The sequence below is a fragment of the Acanthaster planci genome, linkage group LG08 (assembly GCF_054643075.1).
Source record: "Acanthaster planci isolate LZ-2023a linkage group LG08, COTS_SCS, whole genome shotgun sequence".
Classification (NCBI taxonomy): Eukaryota; Metazoa; Echinodermata; class Asteroidea; order Valvatida; family Acanthasteridae; genus Acanthaster; species Acanthaster planci.
Window position 1 is genome coordinate 5,874,582 of NC_141784.1, and position 25,655 is coordinate 5,900,236.

The following is a 25,655-nucleotide window of genomic DNA, read 5'->3' on the forward strand; positions in this document are numbered from 1 at the left end:
TGGTCCATCCCTATAATCCATGTTCTTGAGGTGCATCAGCCAATTAAGCTGGTCGGTATGCTAGTTGTCAGCATATTAAACGTATCAGCTGCGCACCGTAACACGAGGCGTCGAGCACTGACTGGCATAGGCCTTACCAGACACAGTAACGGCGTTCTATAAACCACCGTGTTGATATTCTCATTGCATCATGGGACTGGATGGCAGGATTTATTTTCGCTTTCTTTGTCTTGCTTTAGAATAATAAGAAACTCAACAGAGTTGCATTGTGTTGTGGCATTTATTCACGAATTCATTGTATAAACACGATTAAACAATTAAAATACGCTGTTAAGTAAATAAATGACTCGTATACTTTCCTCATGATGCTATAAGGCCTACGATATAGGTGCACTACGACACCTACACGATAATTTATTACATAGGGATGTGAAAGTGCTGTTACTTGCTCGTGGAATAAGTATGGAATAGTTACCCCCCGAATTACAACGGAGTCGATCTCCGCCCCGCTCCCACGAACGTGGGAGGGGCCCGGAGCGGACGTCAGACTCCACACTGAGTTCTGGGGGTAGCCCCCTATGAGAATACAACGTCTGAGACCAACTGAAGTCTGGACATCTGACATCCGGGTGCAGTCCACTAATTCAAGCGAGAATTTCCGGCCAGCTCATTAGCATTAAAAGTGTCTCTCACAGTATCTTTTGAAAAAAGGAGATTGTGTAAATCTTTACCAGGATCAACTTCCTGGGTCCTTGAGCTTTCATATGAGAGCAGAATGGATAGAAACTACGGTTGAAAATGGTCCTAAGTGCCCAAGAAAGTTGAGGGTTGCTACTTGAAAAATGGCTGCAATCAGACAAAATCACTTTTCCGGGGTTATTTTGTTTTGTGGGAATAATTAAAAACGTAATTGGTTAACCCACAAAAAAATTCAACAGAAATTGAAAGATTACAGACCAGACAATAATTTAATTTGTGTTTCAGAAATCCGAGGGATGTTGGTATACATGTTATTGGCCCCTGAACAGTGCTGATTTTACACTGTTTTCAATGGCGCTTGAAGAGTGCACCCTGGTAATTAGGCCAGAAATATGTCCGCCGAGCTCATTAATAAAAGTTATACACTCAAACTATTCTATATTAGAGGGTCCTGAGAGACATGGAACTGAGGAATTCAAGAAATATGAGACTGGACCTCTGGGCCGGACTCAGGGCTTCCAATTCTGAGCAATTTGGATGCAATCGGGTTTAAAAGTGGCACTATTTGAGCCATTTTGCTGAGGGAGGGTTTTTGAAAATGGCTACTTTTCTGGACAGGGGCATTTTCTGCATTTTAGGGGTGGTCTGCTTCTGGTGAAAATTTCTCAAAAATTCATTGGTCAACCCCCCGAAAATTGAAAGGAAAATGAAAGAGGACATGTGGAACATCATTTTTCTGTGCAGCCTGAACACCTGTGAGAGTTGTGAGTATTTTTAAAATATTTGTGAAGTATGGGGATTTATCACTGCTGTCTATGGGAATTTATTTGTAGTGGTGCACCCTGAATTAGTGGACTGTACCCATCCGGGCTAATGTTGAACTTGAGACCAAAGATTGTGTAGCGCCGCGCCGCTATACAATCTTGTTTGAGACTTGGAGCCAGTCTATTGTTGCCTCATTCCAAAAGATGGCGGCGCCCACGCAAGCAGTTGTCCGACGTGCACGAGGAATTCTTTTGCAGAGTGTGAAGAACACTACTGCTGCTCGTTCTAAAACAAGCGTGGAGTATGACGTTGGTAGGCCTATGTTAAATTTGTTAAGTCAGTCTCTTAAAAGGTTTGCTTTGGTCTGTTAGTTGGTTGTAACATCTGTTTCCTTGCTCTGTCCATGTACCCCCAGAACAGTGCGGGGTCCGCCCCGCTCCCGGACGTCGGACCCCACTGCTCTGGGGGTATAAGCCTTATCGCAAATAGCGCGTGGACGATTTTACACAATGCCTTTCTACCATTGTGCAAAATCACCAATGCAGTATTTGCAATAAGGCTTATGCTTTGTGGTTGTAGACAATCAAAACGAATATGATGAATGCCAACGAGACATTTCATCCCACGACCATGCATGCCCAAATCTGCAGATGTCTAGGCTTTGATAGCTTGAACAGGTAGGCTAGGCCTGATAATAAGTTTTCAAAAATTGCCTTTGAAATTAACTTTAACCTAGCTCCAGTAAAATAGGTCCATGCACTGACGTGACAGATGACATCACACTTTGTTTACATGTGCACTTACTGTACATGTACACGTACTACTAACTACATCATGTACAACCCTGTACAGGTACTACCATGATTACTGTCATGACTGTACTGGAACTAGGCCTGAGCTATTGCCGCAGGGGCCCACTGTTAAACTGACCACCATCTGACCATACTAGCCTAGGACTGGAAAGCACTCACGTTAACAAAGTGTAGCATTAGCCCCTATCTATTCAGAGGTCTATTCAAGCACTTGAGCTTCAAGCCCTGGTACTTAACTCTACTCATAGTACTTGTGACGTCTGGAATAAGTGGAAATCTGTAATAAGTGCTTGAGCGGAGTACATTAACTATAAACTGTATGTAGGCCTAATTCTCCAGACCTTATGAGGACTACCCCCCAGAGCATGGGGTTTGTACTATAAACTGTATGTAGGCCTAATTCTCCAGACCTTATGCGGACTACCCCCCAGAGCATGGGGTTTGTACTATAAACTGTATGTAGGACTAATTCTCCAGACCTTATGAGGACTACCCCCCAGAGCATGGGGTTTGTACTATAAACTGTATGTAGGCCTAATTCTCCAGACCTTATGAGGACTACCCCCCAGAGCATGGGGTTTGTACTATAAACTGTATGTAGGCCTAATTCTCCAGACCTTACGAGGACTACCCCCCAGAGCATGGGGTTTGTACTATAAACTGTATGTAGGCCTAATTCTCCAGACCTTATGAGGACTACCCCCCAGAGCATGGGGTTTGTACTATAAACTGTATGTAGGCCTAATTCTCCAGACCTTACGAGGACTACCCCCCAGAGCATGGGGTTTGTACTATAAACTGTATGTAGGCCTAATTCTCCAGACCTTATGAGGACTACCCCCCAGAGCATGGGGTTTGTACTATAAACTGTATGTAGGCCTAATTCTCCAGACCTTATGAGGACTACCCCCCAGAGCATGGGGTTTGTACTATAAACTGTATGTAGGCCTAATTCTCCAGACCTTATGAGGACTACCCCCCAGAGCATGGGGTTTGTACTATAAACTGTATGTAGGCCTAATTCTCCAGACCTTATGAGGACTACCCCCCAGAGCATGGGGTTTGTATCCAGACCCCATTTTTGTCTGGATATGAAAATGGGGTCTTTTTGTATTGTCAGATTTACTATCTAACGCAACAACATCTTAACCATGCCAGCACTCATGCAATACTGCCGGTGACATTCAGAAGCCAAAAAAAAAAAAAAATCACCTAAAAGTGTGCCAGACTTCACCTCAACATGAAAAATAACAGGCACTTGCGGCCTAACTCTTGTGCTATTGCTGCTGAACTGCACGAAATGAATCAACATTGTGAGGCAGTGTCGTGTAAACTCTAGTTGGTGCATTGCAGGAAGATCTTGCCTTGGGGTTTCCAATGTGCAATATACAGACTACATGTACATGTATATGAAAAACTCAGACCCAAAATAAGGTCTGGAAGGTTACATAGAAAAAGGCATGTAAACATGTACTCGTCTTCAGTCCTAATCACAAATTCCAGATGTCATGAGCAAAAGGGCTTGAGCTACTTGAGCTAATTCACTACTTAAAATGCCTTTAATTGTAACCCTGCCTGTGTATTTTCTTTTTAGAATACAGAATACTCTGGCCAGTATTCATACTTACGATGAAACAAAACTATTGATTGTGCCTTGCACATTTATATAGGAGCTCGTCTTGAAACAAGGGCCTCATCAACCAAGTCTACCAGTGGGACTTTACTTTGCCCGTCCTGTGGATCAAACCGTGATGCCCAGCAAACAAGGACATTCTTTGGGTTGTTTAAAAATAGACGCTCAGCTCAGCCTGCACCAGTTGTGGAAGACGAGCTTCCGTATAAAGTTGTCCGGCTGGGGAATGTAAGTGCAAGACGCAGCGTGCCCAAGGACATCATGAAACCAGAATATGCACTCACTGGTGTGGCCTCGGCAATTTACCACTTGCCAATTCTGCTACAGGACGATGAGATGGAGAAAATGAGAGAGGCAGGGAAGATGGCGAGGAAGATATTGGACATTGGCGCATCACATGTGAAGGTACAGAACGTGGAAGATGATGGACGTGTCCTGTAGCTGATTTTAGTCTGAAAATTCAGTTTGACTGATGTAAACCCAAAGGCTTTCATGCTAGGAAGTTCCTCGTAAATTCATTCAGGTTCCTAGTCGGAACCTGAATGAATGTACTGAAAAGATCCTCTGCACATGAATTAAATTGTCCATGTACAGTTTCTTAAAATTTCGAGGGATATACATTGCTCAGCTCCATTCAAAGGGAGTTGCCAGTGATGTACATACACTGTGCATTACCTGCCTGAAGTCATCCCAAACCTCCCAAAGGATTTTGTATGATGCGTGAATGTTCTTGGTAAGAATGCTTAGAGGATATCTTGAGTTAAACCATGAATGGGAAGTCATGTACATGTAACCCCCTGTGAAAGTTTCCGATGCAATCTCAAACAAAATTTCTGAATAAAGTAGCCTCAGTTTCAGAGTTGATTTGTGGGATCCAGTCATTCATATATTTTGACAGTGTGTTTTTATCAAAGCAACCTGCTACATGTATGTACCTTAACCAAATATCGTGGTTTCTCATTGTATTTTGAGTTGCGCTTACTGGGGGCTCCATCTTGAAGACCTTGCCACTTTCCGACCTCTTTTTGGGTCAAAGTTTTTCATCTCCCCCCATCTCAAGGTTCTCGGAATCCAGTCTCCCTATACTTCAAGATTGTTCCTATCTGAGTAGTGTGAGTCAGTACTGTTGTATTGCTCTCCCTTTTCACACTAAATGCCTCAGCCCGGTGTAACGACTGATCGCATTGATGAAGCGATTCATGCTGCCTGTTTGGAAAACAACGTCTATCCGTCCACTCTCAACTACAAGGGCTACCCCAAGTCAGTCTGTACCTCAGTCAATAATGTGATGGTCCATGGAATCCCTGATGACAGAGCTCTTGAAGAAGGAGATATGATAAACATTGATTTCACAGTAAGACATTCTGTTAGAAAAAAGTGGATAAGGCTTAATATTTGGTACTTTTGAAAATGATTTCACACTCCGTGTTTATGTTTCCTGGTTTTCCTTATAAAAATACTTAAAGTTGTAAAAACTACGATTTGGGGTCATATTCTGCCTTTTTTAACAGTTCATAAGCATTTTTAATTTTGATGCTTTCATGGATAATCAACTTTTGTCCAAATCGGCTGGATTTGTAACAAGTAAGCAAGCACTCTTCCAAAGTATCAGAATTCTGATCTACAGTGTTTCAACTAAACATTCCAAAATCATTAAATAGAGCAAAGCAGAAACAAAGTCTGTCTTTTTTTAAATAGGGTCATCCTTGCATGCATTTGTTGCCAAATTACATATTCAGTATTACCTGGTGAAATTATTACAAACCTGGCCTGAAAGTTTACAGAGAGACGATATACGTGTGTGTAACAAAATATCCTTTCCCTGTTCTTCAGGTTTTTATGAATGGTTACCACGGTGATGTGTCAGAGACCTATGCTGTCGGCACAGTGGATGAAGCCGGGTTACGTCTCATTCAGACAGCGCGACGGTGCCGAGATGAGGCAATCAAAGTATGTGAACCAGTGGCGCTCATTGCCAGAATTGGAGGCACAGTTCAGTGAGTAGTTGAAATTGGAGACACGGTTCAGTGAGTAGTTGAAATTGGAGACACGGTTCAGTGAGTAGTTGAAATTGGAGACACGGTTCAGTGAGTAGTTGAAATTGATGAACATCAGAAATCCAACTTTGTGGACAACACCTTTTGTTGTTTACATTTTACTTTAATCAAACTTTGGACTTTGAGCAATGTATCTCAGAAATGAAGTCAGAAAAACATTAAGTTATGATAATAACAACACCTATTGCATTTTATACATGCATCTTACCTTAAAACGAGGGATCAAAACAGCCTGATATTTTTCACCCTTTCACCTTTCTCTTGACAGGAAAGTGGCCCAACAAGCTGGGTTCTATGTCTGTCCTTCCTTCGTTGGCCATGGCATCGGAAAACAGTTTCACTGTAAACCTGATATTTGGCATTATGGTAAGTGTTTACTCAAGAGTGCCACCACTCCTCTCTACTAGTTCTTTTTTGATGGATAACTGTAATTGTTTCGCAGACTTCAAAGATTTCCCTCTTTTCTTCCGAAGAAGCGTCGTTGTACCACCAGTCGTATTTGTAAAGTTTTGAACGACATTTCAATTCTGGGCTTGTCTATTTTCATATAAGTAATAATCACAATTTTGATGCTGTTCTTACAGTAACAGCTACAGGCAACTAGGCAGCAAAATCCATGTAAAATACAATCTGGTAATGAATTTGCAATCTGTCCAAGGGCTTCACCTCAGTAAGCGTGACACCATGTTCAATATTGACTCAGCGCCTGCACGCACATTGACGTGCAATAACTTGCCTTTCCCATGCATGATTCACAAGTGTGCACAAAGTATGCTCAGAATTCCTCCGGTATGCCAACTTGATTCGACAAGTGTGAATTTGGTTCAGCTTCTTAATAGCGCCCTCTACAGCTGTACATGTATGGTTTACTTTTGTACTGGCTGGGCATCTCTGTGTTTTGAAATGGGTATGAAATCTTATTCAGCTTTGGCTCAAGACTCAAAAGCCAAAAAGGAAATTGCATAATGTGATATTAGACATGGTCGAGCCGATTACATATAAGGGCGCCTCAGGCGGCTGCCAAATGACCCACATCCACTCACATCTGTGGAGAGGAGACAAGAAGAAGAAGTTACAGTTTAAAAGAGGACTATTCTGGGTAAACCCCACGGGATTAGGTGAGACTGAAGACCCAATCCAGGTGTGGACTAAGCCGAGAACTGAACGCAGACTGTGGAGGTGAAAGGCGAGGAGAGAACCGATGTGCCAACTTTACCTCCCTGGCTCATATAATCTTATTTGAGTAACGTAGTGGCCTCTTCATCCTCTTCTCATGGCAATTTCTTCTCTTTCCCAGCTAACGCCTATCCAGAGAAAATGATGCCAGGTATGGCCTTCACCATTGAGCCTGTTGTCATGGAAACACCAGACTCTTTCATCATGGCCGATGATGGCTGGACCGTTTTGGCCAAAAGACACACGAGGTGGGTTTTTGATGTTCAAGTGTCCGTCTTCATAATTTTTTATTTTTGTTTCTAATCATCAGCAAGATTCTTTGGTTGGATCTATGCACAGTTCTGGTGTTAATGGATTTCATTGGTTCCGTTCCTGATATTGATTATTTAGCATCACTGTTCTCATGCAGGGACAAATTTGGCCCCAAATCATCACTTTGAATTTCAACAGTTTGATGAAGTCATCGCTCAGGCAAATCTGTTGAAATCAGCTGAATCACAACAATCTCTGTTGGATCAATTTAACTAATCCACAGTTTTCATTTTAACAAAGGGACAAATTTGTGGTCCATAGAGATTATGCCAAGCAATGAAGCATAGAATTCAACCATCCTGAATGTTCCTTTTCAAGACGAGACAAAATTCAGCTTACAGATCATATGCAAAGGTAACAATTTATCACCTAATGTGCTTAGGGGCTTAAGCATGCACATTGCCGAAAGTGTTTTCATTTTGAGTTCTCATGAACAAAACAAGTTTTTGGTTCATAAATCTTAATTACCTTCAAATTGAGTGTTGGACAGTATACAAATATAACATGGATTGAGGTTGGACAGTCGATGTAAGCTCCCCAAGGTATTGGGAGTTGACAAACTAGTTCCCAAGGCGAACTGTCCAACCGAAATAAACCATGTCATATTTGTTTAACTATACCTCATACATATTTTATTTAACCCTAACACTCCTCAGTCCTCCGACAGGTGAAGGATTGAGGAGGGTTAGGGTTAATCACGTCTGAAAATATAAATCATCATAATTAATTTGTTTCCAGGAACATTTGTTTGTTCCCCAAGGTTGAAATGCAAACACGTCATCTTTTTTAGTGTACATTTATTTTACATACAAAAATGCATACAGATCATTGCTAGGCTGGCGCCACCACGAGTGCACACTACACCTGGGCGACAGTTCCTAGATTTTCTGCTACTACACATGGGTTTTTAAATGTCGCCCAGGTAAAGGTCCCAATTTTCAAGCCCTTCAAAAACAGTTTGAGCCTCTCCCCTATACTTGTTTCAGGACCCACCCTAGGCTTTTACCCAGACTGAAACACAATCAGAACCTGATGGTTTGATATCATCACATCAGCAACAGTACCATCACTTCCCTCCCTAAGCCATGCCCTGTTCAAACAAGATCAAAACATCACCACATCCCATATACAGCCATATCACACAAGCTCGTCAGTCAGTTTCCTCAAGAAAACAGAAATGATGTGATCTGCTGCCTCAAACACACCTGTTCCACCTGTGTCTCGTGTTGCGTCAAATCCAGGCCGCAGAATGGATTTGGCTCTGGCTCTTTGCATGGAAGAATCACATTACATGCAGTGTTTTGACAAAGGCAGTTTCACATGTGAGCATGTCCCCAGTTTGACACTTGTGTCTATTTATTTTCCAAGCTTGACTTTTTTTCAAGTGCGTGTTGCGGTTTGAGCGTTTGCTGGGGTTGGAAAAACAGTGGGCGCTGTGGTATGCTTGTCCAAAGCAAACATTGAGGCTTGACATGTTAAAAGGTTTGGATTTGATTCAGACTTTGACAATAGGATAGATAGTAGCTGTGTAAAGGAAGCTTTGTTTTTTAGCCAGACCGTAGAATTCATCCGATCACTCTCAGCCTCTGGCTGGACTACAAATCATGTCTTTAAGAATAAAGTTTTAGTGTAAGGTGTAATTTTTTTTGGAGAAGAAACATGAAATGTCCCTTACAAATGTTTGCTTCTAAACACAAAATCTACTACGTGCTGTTGAAATTCTGGAAGTGGTTTTTGTCTTCTAGCTTTGTTTTTCAGGGATTTTGGAGGGAAAAGTCTTTGTCTCTACAGTTAAATATGTTCTTGTAAAAAAATTCAATACAGTTTGTAGAATCAGTCATGCTTGCTTGCTTTGGGATCTAGATACATGTACATGTGTGCTAAACTCAAAGGATAAAGAAACAGCAAAAGAGGAAAAGAAATCAATGATCATAGGATGCAAACTGGCCTGGAAAATGCTATGGTAACGGATGATAATGGTGCGCAAATGTCATCCCCTCCAATAAAACATGCCAGTGTGCATCCACGCTTTGAGAATGGAGAACATTGGTCTGGCACTCCAAAACAGACAGCTTGTCTGGACCAGCCCTCGTTGCAGCTAAGTGCTTTTTCTTATCCTTGTTTTCCCCCTTGGTCTTCATGTTTGTGTCGATCACATTACTCATTGGCGGGGTTGCAGCTGGGAATATCACCCATTAGTAATGAATGGGGGGGGGGTGTCTTGAATGCCAAGGTAGTTGTTACCCCCAACATGTCTAGAAAGTGATTTCCAGTGGATGCCTTCATGGCCCGGGGAATACTCTTTGAATGGGCAGTGAAATAAATTCTGTACATGTACATGCACAGTACTTTAATGTACATGTACGATACACGTTGAAGGCAGTTTTTCAAACTGCATATATTGCACTTGTTTGTTAAGCAAGTGTGCTTGCAAATTGTACACTTGTGCACAGTGTTACAAATGCACATGTAGAATGTTCTCATAGCGATTGGTTATGGACACTGCTTTCTCAGTTGATGTTCTGTTTCAGAATTATTGTAACATCTGAATTTCTGTGAACCACTTCCCAAAGAAAACCCATTTCTGATGTGGTATTACAAATGCACTCTGAATGGTTGAGAGGCCATATTCCCAGGAGCGAAGTTCCATGCAGCGATCTCCGTCTATTTTCAGTGAGATAATCCTGAACAGAAATGAACTCCCTATTCATGAACAGGCGATGATATGAGTTACTTGTTCCACGCTAGCTTCGAGAACTCATTAAGCAAATGGATGAGATTAATCTCGAATGTCATAAGTCACCTGCCTGCCTTATAATCATGATCATGAGTCACTGTGCATACGATATCTCAACAGGACATTGCCAACAATTTGACTGTGATTAAAAATGGCTCTGGACAAACAAAGATAAAGAGTGGTGAGCTCTGTCTCGTCTGAATTCAAAAGAAAGATTATGTGACCTGTCTTCCAGCTGGAAAATGAGGTACCTCATAATTCCCCTTAAACTTGGCCTTTCCACAACAGATGTGGCTTACATGCAGTTTGGAGATCCAATTAGAGTCCATAAGTAAAGCTCTGATCCATTCACAATTTTTGTTTAAGCGTTCTGCTGTTGATGAATCTTCTGGCTTTCTATATATCTTTCTGTCTGTTTGTATATGATAGTAATAAACATATTTTTATTGCCAAATTTAACAATGTACTTTAAAAGTCTCTAAATGGATTAAAGCAAATATGCTGACAATTAATCTAACTTTGAATGCAGTAAATTTCTGGGATTATAAATTGACATAAATCGTTCCTATCAAAGCATATTAGGCCTAATTATATTTGCTCATTCATATCAAATATTGGCACAATATGAAAACTGTAAAGATTCTTCCCACAGAACATTTTATTGAATTTGCATAACACCTTAGTCTTACTTGCACATGGAAGTTGTAGCATTAGCTGGATGAATGGAATACTTCAACTGAAAAAAAGGCTTGGCATATAATTGACCTTACCTCTTTTCCAGACAATGTAGCAAATTTCTAAACAGTTAAGCACGAGGGTCCTAAATTCTTGAACTCATTGGACACTTTTTAAGAAGTACATCCAGTCTGGCCCTGTTGATTTAATGCAAATATACATGTACAGGTGACGCTAGTCTCAATGACTGTTTGAAAGCATTAAGACTCATGGGGTTATAGATTACAGGTTTGGTTTATGTATTCCTTATTTCTGTTAATATTCATTTGTCTGCACTACTGTTTTGTTTGAGTGTCATTGTGTGTTGAAATTTGCAATATTATACCGGTATGTTGTGGGCCCCGGCCCACTTGACAAGCTCTGCTTTTAGGGACCCGTTCACAGTTATCCCAATTAATGATGTATAAGTGATGTTCGTGCTGCTTTATAAAATCATGTGCAAAAAAGTAATTGATTGATTAATTCACACCAAAGTCCTTTGCATGGCCAAAGAACTAACTTAACTTTTGAATGCTACCATCGTCCAAAAATTACAGGTGCTTTTGAGGTTTAATTCGAAAGTGTTTGAATATGTATTATCAATGTGCACCTTGTCAACGATTGATGTAACCTGTTGACACGAAGAAAGTCAATGCACATTAACATGTCACAATTCCCGAGAAGGGAGAAGTGTCATTCATCCACAGATTAACGCACAATTAAGTTATACAAAACCTGTTTTTTTTTCCCTAGGTCCGCACAGTTTGAACACACAATCTTGATCACAGACAATGGAGTGGAAGTTCCAACGGCATCTTCCGATGAGAATTTTGAAAGGGAGATCCGATCTGAGGAGGAAGGAAATGACAGCTCTTCCTTATCCGATCTGCATCAGATTGAATCACCATCCACAGAGGGAGACCAGACTACTACTGGAAGAGCCAAGAACTTAAGAAAGGCTGATTGGAAGTTTGACTGAGGGGCACGGGAGTCCACTTCAAGGGGCTCGTTTTAAATACCGGTAGGAGGCTTGAATATTCATGTGTTAAAAGCAATGAAAGTATTTGTCATCTAACTTTTCAGGGATTTTCACAGTTGAACCTACTTAATGACTATGGATTACAGGCTTCTTTAGGATTATCTTCCATGTATAATCCGATGATCGTGATCAACATGATATGCTCAGATCTTCAGTCTTTAGGTGTGCAAAGATAAATATAAATTCATGTTTTTATGGACACGGACGATCTTGTTAGCTGTCAAGAGCTGCATGAACAATTTTTTTTGTGGCATTGTGATTTTGCAAATTATGTCAGTGAAGGTTAGGTTGGTATAATGCAACGCTGCACAAAATCTACCGTATCGGTAAGATTTTATGCCTTTACTGTCTAGCATACTCCTACAAAAAGGAAAAGCCTGACGGATTTATATCATGAAAATGTCATTGTACAGTTGTGAACGACACCTGCTATGTCTGGTTAATGCTAAATAAAAAAAACAGATCCACCGAAGGTAATTCTTATCTTAAAACATTGTAAACACTGAATTTCGACTGAAAATCAGGATTATATGTTGATTTCATTCTACATATATAGTCATTTAATACTTGAGATTTTGAAAGTGCATGTTAAGGACATTTTTCCCTATGAACAAGATAGACATAGCTTAAACCGACACTGAGGCCTTATCTTTATTGAATAGGGAAACCGTGCTTCTCAGATCTCCCCATAATCCTTTTATACCCACAATAAACCTAAGTATTTGTAACTACTGGCGCCACTTGGGCGTAAAAGCTTTTCGACTTACCCATGTCTTGTACTTGTGGCAACTTCTTGAAAACTGCGTCTATAAACTCAAATAAACCCCCAGAATTCTGTAATCCTAGTGCTGCTGAATTTTTTCTCGAATCCGACGATTGGTCCTCGATTTCTCTGGACTTTACATTTAGCTCATCAATATTGCTCTTGCTAAGCGTTGGAAATATTTACTTAGCACGATTGTCACGTGGTGTATATATTGCCTGTGAGAGGTTCCGGGCTGTTTTCACTGTGCATGTAAAATTGCTTAGCGTTTCTTTGAAATTTGGTCCTCTCTGCATTGAAATATGCAGTAAATGGCATCATTCGAAGGGCAAAACAAATTCTTAAATTGATTACATTAATCATGCATTTTGAAAGTCAACATAATTATGAACCATGCCATTTACGAGCGATCAAAATGTGATACTGTTAATTCAACATGCTAAGTGGTGTCTACAGTTTAATGAGATTTGTACCCAGTAGCTGAACAAAGAAATGCTAATCGAGATCGTCTGCCGAGTTCAGGTGGAACATTATGCACGAACTCTACGCAAAAGATGTGGTCTGCTCTAACCTCTGCGAGCAAGCACACGGTGCTATAAATAGCCAACGTGAGTGCTGTCTTTCTGAGTATGAAAGATGGCATTGTCGAGTGGCACGAGTGCATGATATTTAATATCATATTTACGGGATTAAGTATTGAGCATAGTGAAAAAATTCCAATGTTAATTGCGCGCAGTTTCCACTTTGTGTGCTATGTCCAATATTTGTATTTACGTTCTTTTCCGCTTTCTGGCAAGAGCGTTGTGCGTGCTACTGTTGATTACATAGCTCCCAACCGTAGTTGCCCTAGCAAAATTAGTTAGACTGGTTCTTGGTTTTTCAGAAAGAGGCTTGTGGTAATTTTTTTGGTTGTAACTTTTGGCCGTGGTTTACCAGTAATAACGAACGGTTACTAGTCATTGCAACACTATGTGAAAATACTACATGTAGGCTGAAAAAGATAAACCGGTTAAAAAATGCAAGGAAATGTAAAAAAAAAGAAGAAAAAAAAGAGAAAAATCCGCCCAAAGCACCGCTATTGTGGTATTCAAGGAATATGTAAAGAAATATCGAATGAAGTGAATTTCCTTTTAATGCGCCTGCTACAAGATTTCCCCTCACCGAGGAAATAATGAAACTTTTTTGAGCACGTTCCCGCGTAAACATTGTCATCAATCACTCTCTACCTGAAGACGATTTGCAGTAAATACACGAATAGGCAATTTGAGAGGCTGCAGCATTCTGGTGAGTTACATTAAATTGATTTTGTCGTGGAAAAGAGTTCAATTGCAAATTAAATGAGGCGTTTTGTTTTGCTTCATACCTCTGCGATAAAACTCGGCGGGAAAACGTGACACCCGTTTCAATATTTCCACATCAGTCTAGGCCCTTCTAGGGTATTTTGTAGAATGCTAAGAACTCGATGCGAAAAGCTTTGGACTGTAGACGAACAGTCTAAATGATCGTACTGTGCAAGATGTAGAGTACGATGAAAGTTCGCAGGGACGTAGAGGTGTGCTTGACGTCCAAGCTAGAGAGTCAGAGTTTTCATTATGACGTCGACCCGTTAGCTTTGGGAGTAATTTATTGAAAGGGTTCTGGGCATCATTCGACGGCTGAGGGCGCTGTTTAAGAAACTTTCCTATTGCCGCGTTTTCTACCCATCTTTGAGTTTATATGGTAATTCTAGAATTGAATTAGAACCATTACTAGGCCTATTTGTTTAGCAGGTAATTTGCATTAATTCACCGCTCTTGAAAAATAGAAAACGCACTCTCAACTTACAAAATCATATGTCAGATGTGACATCGACCAAAAAATTTGACCCCTAATTTTGTGAATTACCCATACAAAGTGTGAATATTGCCGGTTATGTGTAAGACCTGGAAATAAAAATCTTTTTTTGTGCCACGCCCACAAATTACACATTCCCCTCTGCTCAACATGTGAGATAGAACAAATCACTCATTTTGCTCTGTTGATGTTCAGCGCCGTAAGACACGATGTGTCCTATGGGATTGCTGATGACGTCACAGCCGAAAAAGGATTTTTGTGGGCGGAAGTCAAGAGAAGATTTCACCTCTTACCTTTTCTTCCTGATAAATTCCTGCGTCACGAAAATACGTCGAACCTTGATTTTTTTGTACATTTATTGTTGTTTCAGCACTATTTATGCCACGTTCCTCGGTTTCTAATTCTAAGAGCCTCCAACAAAATGGGGCAAATGTGAAAATTTTTACACAAGATGAATCTCTTTTCCTATCACGTCCTAGAAGATGATATATGGGAATGATTTAGGGCTGGTAGGCCGTCATTGGAGTTCTTTTTGCTGCACGGTATAGGGTTCCATTGATGAAACGCCTCCAGCAACACGCCACCATCAGATAAGGGGCGTTGATGTCTGTTGATGTCTACGGCTGTGATGCTATCACTTCGCTTGTTACATGAAGGAGCAGACTTTGAATAGGCCAATTGCGCTCGCTAAGTCACGTGATAATAGTGGGTATAATCAAACATCAACAAACATGGCGTCCTCCCATAACACAGTGTTTCGTCAGTGTAGCTTACTTAAGTAAGGCCGATTTTCGGCATAGTACTTAGTACATCAGTAGTCCAAGTTACTCTACCGTAGCACGCCGGTGTGAACTGTTAATTGAGAACTGTTTTATTATTACTGAGGGGGTAAACGTATGCCATCTGATGTTACTGAAATTGTGAGGCATGGATCCATAGTCTTGTGCAGGATTTGTCACGAATATTTTTTGTTTCAGAATTCTAAACGGTATCCAGAAAGTGTTGTTGTTGTCAAATAGATACATCATAGCAAATACTTTTTTATTGAATTGCATTAATAATAAATAATAATAATTTAGAATTTATAGTGCGCCCTTTCCACCGAAGTGATCAAAGGCACATTACACTAAAAACCTATTGAAAATCAAGTACACAAAAAACAATTTAAAAATCCAAGCACACAAAAACTATTTAAAACCAAACCAAATTATACTGTAGTAGTAGAGAGAAAAACAGGCCACCATGCCAGTGCCCAAACCGGAGTATGGGGATTCATCTGTCCTGTCAACGGGGTAACTAACTAAATAAGCCTAAACCCTGTCGACATCGGTGATGTTTCGACCTTTCCAGAGGACGGACGCCTCAAACCCTATAATTTCCGCTCTAACTACCTGACACGGTGACCCTCGTAATGAAACAAGGAGACCAGAATACAATTATACATTTAAAATACTCGTCTAAAAGAGGAAGGTTTTTGATTTGCATTTAAAAATGCTAAGTCTTTGTTCCTGTCTAATGGAAAGTGGCAAGGCATTCCACAACTTGGGAGCTGCCACAGAAAAAGACCTATCACCTAGAGTGGATAGCATCTTCCTACTAGGATAATCCAAAAGAGGACCTTTGTTTCCAGACCTGAGTTGATACCTGCAAGGTCTCTTAACAATAATAAGATCTTGCAGGTACCTGGGATAATTTTGAAATGAATTCTTGAGTGAATGGGCAACCAGTGGAGTTGACGTGATACAGGAGTTACATGTTCAAACCTCCGTGTGTTTGTAACAAGTCTGGCCGCTGCATTATGAACCCTTTGGAGTTTTGCTATTTGTTCTCCTGGCAACCCATACAATAAACTGTTACAATAGTCCAGACGGCTCGTCACAAATGCATGGACTAGTGTACAAAGGGAATCACTTGACAGGAATTTACTGATACGTTTGATATTATGAAGAGGAAAAAATGCAGCTGAGCAAACCTTGTCAATATGAGTATTCGTTGTAAGTTCAGAGTCAAACCATGATCCCAAATTTCTGACATGTGGATGGATAGACAGCAGATTCTCCCACAGCGATGTTAGCAATCTTTACTTTTTGCAGCTGTTGCCTAGTACCAATGATCAAGAGCTCACTCTAAGTATCATTAACCATTAACCTATCATGCAACATCCACTGTCTTATGTCCCGGATGCAACTTTCCATCGCAGCTACAGCAATCTGACAGGAAACATCATCGTCTGGTTTAAAAGACAGATAAAGCTGTGTGTCATCAGCATAACAATGAATGTTAGGCAGATGGTGCTCAATGATGTCAAATAATCTAGAAGCATTAATAGTAAATAAAAGTGGTCCTAAACATGATCCCTGAGGAACCCCGCAGTTAAGTTTGAACGTTTTTGACAGGGTTCCTTGAATAGACACGCAAAATGTCACGATCAACCGTATCGAAGGCTGCATTGAGGTCTAAAAGAACAAGTCATATGCTGAGAGTTCATCTTCATCAATATATCATCTTTTACTTTCAAAAGGGCATTATAACCATATGTAGCCAGACTGTGTGTACCGCGGTGAGGCTGTGTCCGAATTTCTTAGTTACGACAAAAAGTTCCTAATATACAACTTCCCGTCACTTAGCGCAATTCTACGAGGTCTTCGTGAGTCCTCGTTTCTGGAGACAGCAAATCATTACCGTGCTAGGGAATGACATCGGGTTCCAACAGTCCCAGGGCCGCTTGACCATTAATATTCGTGTGATCGGCCTAATGACGTAAAGATTTCACCAGGGAATCTGTTCTGACGGAGCTGATACGCTTATGCTGTCTTCACTCATCGCTTCTGCTGTCTTCTCTCATTGACAACAACTCATTGTTATATTTTCAAGATGTATTTTTTTTGTTTTGTTTTTTTGTTTTTTTCGCAAGCTCTCGGACAAGCACTGAGCATACAGTGCTTGTTAATATACGTTGGGTAAGGGCAAGACCTGTTATATAAAATTATCATTGTTATATTGAATATTAAAATTGAAATTTAAATATTGCTCACTCAAAGGTTTGCAGTATATCGAATTTGGATTACCAACATGAAAGTTTGAGTTATAAGGATTATCAATTTGATATGTCGCCTGCATGTATGTACGCCATTGCATCTATCGTTGTCGAATCCTCAGAAAGAATAGTCTCAGGTTAATGGTTTTAAATTTATTTCTGCGAAGATCGCTTCCCCTCACCGACCATAGCCTCATTTACAGTATAAGAGTTGGTATTTTCGGTGATGAGCTAATATGCGATTGCAATACAACTGTGTTCGATAGTAATGTAACAAATCCTGGTGCGATCGTTTAATTCAGTGTTCCGGTACAGTCTTCCCCATTTATTTTGCCTCTTCTTCGTGCCTTCACATCCTCTGATGCTGATTTGTTTTGTGATAGAGATCACTATTAACTGCTAGCGTTTGGGCAAGTGGACATACAAGGCTTGAGATGGAAGCTGGTGATGTTAGCCAACTTGAAGATTTGTTAGGACCGCCGACTTGCTATTTAATTACGAGGTTAGTTCATTTGTACCAGCAAACATCACAGGTTTATGAGGGTAGCAGTTCTTAACTGCCCAATGGAATTTTACCTACGGAAAGACATACCTAAAGAGCAAAGAGCTGAAGTTTTCTTACACGGAAACGTTCACAAGACAGAAGTTCAATGCTCGGCAAATAACCCTTCATTTAGGGTGTTGACAAGCACATCGGTCTCCGCCGATCGTTCTCGCTCGAAGCACCTACCTACATTCACGTGATTTATACCGCACATTAAGCTCGCTGTCTAGGGTGCGTGCTAGGCGCCCCTGGATGGTGGTCTACCCATCGCAGAGCAGTCAATGCACCGAACGGAGTCGAACGACCTCCCGGTCAGTTGGTGGTCATTCTCGATTTACTTCGCCAGTTGTAGCCAAAGGGGCTGTGTTTGTCATCCTTCCGTCCTCAGAGCTGCAAAGTCGCACAATCCGATCAAGTTATTTTGTCATTTTGTCCTGGCTTTCATTAACATAATAAGACGCGGACTGAAACCGCAACGTGCTAAAAATTGGATTTCAACCAATTAATGTTATGATGTTTGTAAATATCATTTTGAACTTTTAAGAAATGGGGCCCATGGGATGGAAGTGATATCCTTTATGTGACTTAGAAAAAAGTCAAATTTTCATGTAATAAATTGCGATGAAATTGGGGATTTACGCTTTCCAATGGAGTGTAGCAGTGTACGTGGAAAGGAAGGACTGTTTGTAATGTGAGAACGAAAGAAAATTAATGATGTTTCAGGAAATCAAAATAGGAACTCAAATCAGTAATTCTCCGTCGTTGCTTGTGGTTTTGTTGGCTCGTGATTTTGTGGGCTTATGGTTTTGTTGGCGTGTGGTTTTGTTGGCTCGTGGTTTTGTTTGCTTGCAGTTTTGTGGTCGCGTTTTTGTTTGCCTTTGGTTTTGTGGCTTAAGTTTTTTGCTTATGTTTGTTTTTTTTGGCCTGTGGTTTTGTTGGCTTGCTCTCTGTTGTATTGGTTTTGGTGAATTTCTAGACTGAATGACGCATGGTATAATACTTCAATACTTAGAAATGAGCACAATAAGTAGAAAGCGCGACTATGTAATGAAAGCTAATGCATAAGACAAATGGAGTGTGTTCATTCAGGGAATCTACGTGCGAGATGCGTTACATCTACTGTCAAAACCATGCACGATTTTTCGCCTCACCTCATGTTGACAAACAAACCACTATCATACATGAGTCTAACAGGATTTCGTCACTTATATGAAAAACAAAAAAGGCTTTTGTTTTCATTTCATTGATCTCTGTTGTTTTTGAATTCCCTGAATAATTTTGTGCTTTGTATCCACGCTTAATTGGGCAGTCGTCGAACATGAAGGTTTTAAGTTTTGCATTCTACATAACTTGACCATTGCATACTTAATAATTTATGAAACGCGCGTGGACAAGTCAGCGTCTTTGTGGCCGCCCTCCTACGGGGATAGATTTACAAGACGAAGCATTCAGCGACGGACAGGGAGCTTTCAGGATCGATGGCCGCGGGAGACTCCCGGAAGTGTCGCGGCGATCCAGTTCGCCTCAGTCCTGGCTAGCTCCCCCAGGGGCCACTTGCACGATCGATATCAATTCTGATAAATCTTATCGTAATGGCCCCGAGGATATGTCGAGGCGAAACAGGAGTGGGGAGCAGCGAGAAGGATAGGGCAGATTTGGGCTCCTTGGAGAACGCAATAAGAGAAACTTGGATAAAGAAAGTGCATTAGTGCTAGCGATGGCCGTGCCGAGCAGTAAAGCCAACGCCTTCATTAATAAATGAACGAATCTGAATTTCATATGCAAATCAAACTTAGTATCTTGTACATGTAGGCAGAGTTTGTGATTTGCGGGTAAACACTACATTTCAAGTGTGTTATATTGAGAATAGTTATCGAAAGGCATACATTTTCTTGTTTGTATGACTGTGTTCATACCACTGCTATGACTGACATGAAGGCAATGTGACAGCTGAAAAATCCCGTCATTCTAATGATGTTGCTGACGGATTTCCCGCTCAGTCATATCGTGGCGACTATTAACTGAGACCAGTGCTGAAAACAACTTCTTTTCAAATCCCAACTTTTGCATTAGTTCCATAACGCCGGCGCTACGGTGCTGGAGATGGGGGGGGGCTTTATTCCTTTTCAATATTTCCTTAACTACCCTGTAGTCTTTGTGTAAGACGCTAAGACACCCAAACGACACGACCCCACCCCTTCTTGACCCCACCGTTATTAATTTTGTTTTTTCGAACAAGTTGTTTGCGTGCAGGTGTTCTTTTCTCGGTTCATTTTCTTGGCCAGAATCAAAGTGCGGCGGCTTTCAACAAGGCTTGCAGAGAATGTTTTGGGAGGTACTGTTCATGAAATCACATCGTTGACTCTCAGTTCCAGTTCCCTCCCCTTTCCCGAATGATTGAGTCTGCCACTATCACCGGTTTGTGCAGTTCTGTAACACTGCATTAACCCGGCAGATTCATTGCTGTCTCATGTGGACACCAATGTTTAAACTGATTTTCGACCTGCGTCCAAAAAGTCTTTCTTTATTAACAAAAACCTCTGTGAAAGGGGTCAGCCACCCTGGATTAAAAAAACCCGCAGGTAAAGTTGGAGGTTCTGACCAACATACACAATGCAGGTCAACGACGAGGACTAATCGAATGCAATGCGTAGTAGGTATCACATGCCGCATTAATCATCGGCCCGGAAATCCGATCGGCCGAGGCAGAGAGGAATATTGATATCATAATTCCATCTGCGTTGTAATGTATATACCACGCGCCAAGCCGGCCCTCGCGGATGCACGAAATTAAGATGATGTGTGTTGAGAAGTCTGTCACTGACGCTAATGTACCGGCCATGTGGTCCGTTCCTTCATATCCCTCCTTTTTGTTTGGAATCTTGGCTTTAGCAGATGCCATCTGTGAAGCCCTTCATGTATTTTGTGTGTATTAAAGAAATCGGAGGCACTTTTTTTTTCTGGAAGTGGATGCCTTAAATTACAGCAGACCCCAACAATAAAAGTGTGAGCTGATAAAGATCATAGAAGTTGCACTCAAACCTAGAAACACTGGAAATAAGGGCAACTCTCGAAATCTAAAAAAATCCCAATTTCAACTCTAGAAATCTAAAAAATCACAAGTTGAGGTTATCCGCTGATTGCATCTGCAGTCACGGGACTAGTTAAACTGGGAAACTAGTTAAAACCGTTCGGTTTTCCCTATCCCGTGGTTTCATACCTTTAAACATTTGAGGGGTGTGTATTATGCTGTTAACCTTGGCGAAATGCAAAAATGGAAATACTACCTAGTTGAACTCGTGAATAATTCCTATACGTTATATTTCTAAATTGCAGGATCTTTTAATTTCCACCTTCGTATTGTTTTAGACACCACTCCAACAAAACTTTCATCCACTTGAAATAACCTCCGCTGAAATTCTTGACCTATATGGATAATACTTCAGCACAAAATCTGCTTGGATACGTCTCTTGTGCTTCGTTACTGACGCCATGTTCTTCCAGAGTCCTATATCCGGCACCCCTTTCATATAACAATTGCGTACACGATTCTGTTTTATGCACACCTTATAATGATCTTTACTGGAATGTTCCAACCACGTTTGTGTACACTCATTTACTCTTGTAACCACACTATCGTGTACAGTCCAATGAAACACAACCAAGATATGCGTGTGCAACACAGTACCGTGTAAGCGAATGACAGGAAATTTTGGAAAAAAATTTAAAATTGTAACAGGTATTCGAAGATTTTGTGTCAGGCACATTCCTGAGTATTGATGCCACAGTGAGACAAAGTCAAGTATCTTATTTTAACGCGAACCTTTTTAGTCCGCTTGTACTCCAGCACCCTCTTTCGTAACAGCCCGCGCTTCTGTCACGGTTGACCAATGGATATAGATGACCACTCGATACGGACCCGCGATCTCTTCTCAACGAGCATTGATCTCGCTGAAGATAGCCACCCTTGCAGGGTGGTAATGTTCAGAACCATCCCAGCTTCAAATCACGGTGATGTCGTTAGGTCGAATCGCAGGGCTGTCCATGCCCCGTGTAGCGTAGCATAGTACCCACGTGAACCGTGCGTATCTTGGTGCCTATCCATTGGTAAGTTCTAGTTCGAGCAAGGCCCATTTTGTCCACTACTGGTCGATTTTCTAACCTGTGCAAAACACATGTAGGCCCTATTTATCCTTGGTGCCAGGCAAAATTATGTTGGCAATAGTCGTCGCTCGAACTTGGCCCCAGAATTCAACTAAATGGAGTTTCCTTTGAGAAGGTTATAAGTAATCCTGACGATAGTGTACCTGTTTATGGTCTGTCTTCGAATAACCTACCAACTGAATGGAAAAAATCACAGTAGTGTTATAACGACGTCTGTGGAACTTTGCAAATTACCTTGTTACTATAGTTACCTTGTATTATCAATAATGGAAAACAAAGACTTGGGACCTAAAATTGTCCTTGTTATAAATATCATCTTGTGCTCTTCTCATCTTTGGTCGACCGCGGCTGTTAAATCAATGCATACATTGAGCAAAAAGATGCAAGAATGCGTACAAATTCTGGAACAGATGCACAGGGTCGCAGGCAATGATTAAATTTACAGACATGATGGACTATATGGTGGGCATGTATTTTGCGGATGCATTCTCTGAAGTGACAGGGAATGGAATCGTTTCAAAATCAGAACGCAAAATAATCGCGAGCAAGGTTGATGGTTGCTGAAGTATGCGTTCAGTGTCCAAGCGATTTATCAGATTAGGTGTGGGGGATGCGTTGGTGCGTACTTACCTTCCGCACGTAATGATAATATGCAGAAATGAACGATGCATAGGAGAGATTGTGTATTGCGCACGTGCGTGCAATTCGCAAGTTCGTATGACTGTACATGTACACGTATACATGTAGACACTGCAAATGGAGGGCATACTTTCCAAACTATCAGACGGAGGACTTCTCGTCCATGTGAGTGCAGCCTATAACACCGAGGACAACACTCACAAGTTTTTGGTTGTTTTGGCCGCTAAAATTTGAGTGCATTATTGGCCTACCACTATAGGGTTCTGCATCAATGTGGTATAATGTCTCGAGGGAATGGCTGGTGTGGCGTATCCTAGCTGAACTTGCCTACAACTTCATAGTGTTACGACAAAAGTCTTTGATGTTTCTCCAAGTACGGGTCTGCAGTGCCACAGTGCAAGCTGCTTCGATGTCCAGCTTGCCAGGAACTTTCCTCAACTGGAAGAATTTGCGCAGGCCTTCTTGGACGTCTGTCTTCTCCGCTGTAGTCCAGGGACGCCGCTTCACTCGTCTCGATGGCGGAGAGGGTTCCCTTGTTCGAGATGCAGCAGCAACACCAGGAAGCTGTCCTATTAATGTAGAGGCAAGAAAAGGACATTAGAAATGTAGGTGACACCTCAGCAGACAGCCTCACAGAGTGACAGACAGAGTGACAGACAGACAGACAGACAGACAGACAGACAGACAGACAGACAGACAGACCAAATCTTACCGTTTTTGACGGATCCATCGCAGGAGTCTTCACTGCTGTCACTGCTGTCACTGCTGTCCCCACTCTCGCTGCTGTCCTCTTCACTGGTGAAGCCTTCTGAGAGTAAACCCGAAATTGAGATCAATCAGTTAAAGCACACATACATGCACGGGTGTCTGGCAGTCTCTGCTTGGTGTTGAGATATGGGGGGGGGGGGATGGGATGGACGGCCAAAATGGAACATTATTTTGGGAGTTCTTGACGCAAGATACATTTATGGGGGGGATTTTTTGTCCCCCGTCTTTCTTTGTACTGGTCTGTTCTTCCGGGGGGGGGGGGGGGGAAATTTAATAGGAAGAGAGGTATTCTTTCTGGCCCAGTACGATGCCCTACAAAATGGGAGTCTGGGTTGGGTTGACTTGGTTCGAAGCCAAGCGTTGGGTAGACGGAACATGGGAAACATGGTTTGAGTACAAGGTGCCCTTACCTCCAGTTACATGCAGATCATCCAAGGATTTGCCCTGCTGGGAAGACAGGTTGCCCCTCTCCAAACTCAGGAAAAGTCTGGACAGTTTGGTGACCCGCTGTACAGTATCTGGCAATTGGTAGTATTCGCGATGTACCCGCAGATCGTGGCCCATGAAGTTGGCTAGAGTTTCAAGCTGATGTTCCTTTAATGCAAGAATTTGCGATGCAGTTGCTACATGTTTACGGAGTTTGGTGGACCGGATGCTGGATGCATTGTCAAGGCCAGCCTTATCTGCATATGCCCTTAAACAGTCACTCCCTCGTATGTGGCCTCTCCCGCCATAACAACACCGTGCGAACAAGAAGTTGTTGTCTTGGGCTACTCCAGCTTCATGTCTCTTGGCGACAAGGGCACTCAACCACGCTACTGCCTCATTGCTTAGGAGCACGGGAACAGTTCTGCCTCTCTTGCCGACTATTTCGACAACACGGAACATCTTGCACAGCTGGCGCTCTAAATCACTCAACAGGCATTCCCCCTCCAGTTTGGCGGTGCTGTGCTTGTGGAAATCGTCAAGTTTCATTTTTGAAACCTCCCCCTGCCTTCTTCGGTTTGAACATGATGAGGTGGCACAGACTGACCTCATTCAATTTCTGCCAAACTGGCCTGATTTGTCTGCCCCGAGCACCCTGCAGGAGTTGAAGTTCCCGGTTGCCAGCTTCATGAAGGAACGACGACAGGTGGACTACATCGGCATTTGTCGGGAGAATGGTGACTTTGTTGCGTTTTCCTTGGTACAGCGTTCTGTGTGCGTGTGTGGACACAAGGTCTCGCCAGTTCAATTCACACAACTGCAGAAACTCTTCCGCACGCTCCGCTTTGTGTTTTTGGCCGGACTCTAGGGCACTTCCTTTCAAGACGAGTGCACACTTCTTGACGGAATAACCAATCTTCAGCGCTAGTGACGGAACATCGTACAACTGTTTGTCTTCCCTGAAGCCGGCAATATCGTGGACGGCCTTCACAATATCAGACAGGTGGTGCGGATGGACAAATGATTCGAGTGATGCATTTGGTTGCTGGGTGTTCTTTCGGAGTTGTAGGACGAGTCGACCCAATTCACGCACCCTGTTACGGATGTAGCCATGCTGATCTACATCGTGCCCTAGTTTCATGTATTCACGCTTGGCCAATTCAACAATCAACGTGTCATTCTTGACTACCAAAGCCACATCATCTCTCTTCATTGGACTAAGAACCTGGTGTAACTGGAACGACACGCCAACAGGAGGAGGTTTCAACAAATCACTCTTGTGAGCGACCCGTCCACCCACACGAGCCCTCTTACCGGTGCTGTCAGTCTGTGGAGTGGGTGCTGGCTTCAAAGGGCACACGTGTCGCCACAAATCGGTACGCACATAATAGCCGTAACAATATACGCATGGTCCATACGCATCGGGAGATACCTTGCAATTTGGCCTGTACCCGACAACGAGCACACCACGACCTTCACGAAGAACCTGACAATTGTGCCTGTGATTGCCTATATTGCGAATTTTCAACAGAAGTTT

The 25,655-nt window shown here is 41.9% G+C and overlaps 2 protein-coding genes across 4 annotated transcripts; one reads left to right on the forward strand and one right to left on the reverse strand.

Annotated features, from left to right (window-relative positions):
• The first annotated feature begins 1,635 nt into the window (after positions 1-1,635).
• On the forward strand, positions 1,636-12,784 carry LOC110989654 (methionine aminopeptidase 1D, mitochondrial-like). 2 transcript variants are annotated; one of them, XM_022254199.2, is made up of 7 exons: positions 1,636-1,776; positions 3,947-4,314; positions 5,072-5,263; positions 5,743-5,906; positions 6,235-6,332; positions 7,264-7,390; positions 11,659-12,784. In XM_022254199.2, the coding sequence occupies exons 1-7, from the start codon at positions 1,668-1,670 to the stop codon at positions 11,882-11,884; spliced, it is 1,284 nt and encodes a 427-aa protein (XP_022109891.2). In that variant the 5' UTR covers positions 1,636-1,667; the 3' UTR covers positions 11,885-12,784. The 2 variants fall into 2 exon arrangements, with proteins under 2 accessions (XP_022109891.2, XP_086996281.1); XM_087140155.1 differs by lacking the exon at positions 1,636-1,776 and adding an exon at positions 1,808-2,141.
• A 10,236-nt stretch (positions 12,785-23,020) lies between these two features.
• Positions 23,021-24,691, reverse strand: LOC147798324 (uncharacterized). 2 transcript variants are annotated; one of them, XM_087140157.1, is made up of 3 exons: positions 24,103-24,691; positions 23,637-23,729; positions 23,021-23,493 (listed from the first exon to the last, which is right to left on the reverse strand). In XM_087140157.1, exons 1-3 carry the CDS (start codon positions 24,665-24,667, stop codon positions 23,252-23,254), a joined length of 900 nt encoding a protein of 299 aa, XP_086996283.1. In that variant the 5' UTR covers positions 24,668-24,691; the 3' UTR covers positions 23,021-23,251. The 2 variants fall into 2 exon arrangements, with proteins under 2 accessions (XP_086996283.1, XP_086996282.1); XM_087140156.1 differs by having other exon boundaries at positions 23,637-23,732.
• Positions 24,692-25,655: the final 964 nt, after the last annotated feature.

What these genes read in the sequence shown, in the direction of transcription:
- LOC110989654 (XM_022254199.2), top strand. Translation starts at nt 1,668, where the DNA reads ATGGCGGCGCCCACGCAAGCAGTTGTCCGACGTGCACGAGGAATTCTT. An exon ending in TTGGCGCATCACATGTGAAG is followed by an intron (nt 4,315 to 5,071) that starts GTACAGAACGTG and finishes TAAATGCCTCAG; the next exon opens with CCCGGTGTAACGACTGATCG. An exon ending in ACCTGATATTTGGCATTATG is followed by an intron (nt 6,333 to 7,263) that starts GTAAGTGTTTAC and finishes TCTCTTTCCCAG; the next exon opens with CTAACGCCTATCCAGAGAAA.
- LOC147798324 (XM_087140156.1), bottom strand. Translation starts at nt 24,667, where the DNA reads ATGAAACTTGACGATTTCCACAAGCACAGCACCGCCAAACTGGAGGGG. An exon ending in TGATCTGCATGTAACTGGAG is followed by an intron (nt 23,733 to 24,102) that starts GTAAGGGCACCT and finishes GTTTACTCTCAG; the next exon opens with AAGGCTTCACCAGTGAAGAG. An exon ending in CGATGGATCCGTCAAAAACG is followed by an intron (nt 23,494 to 23,636) that starts GTAAGATTTGGT and finishes CTACATTAATAG; the next exon opens with GACAGCTTCCTGGTGTTGCT.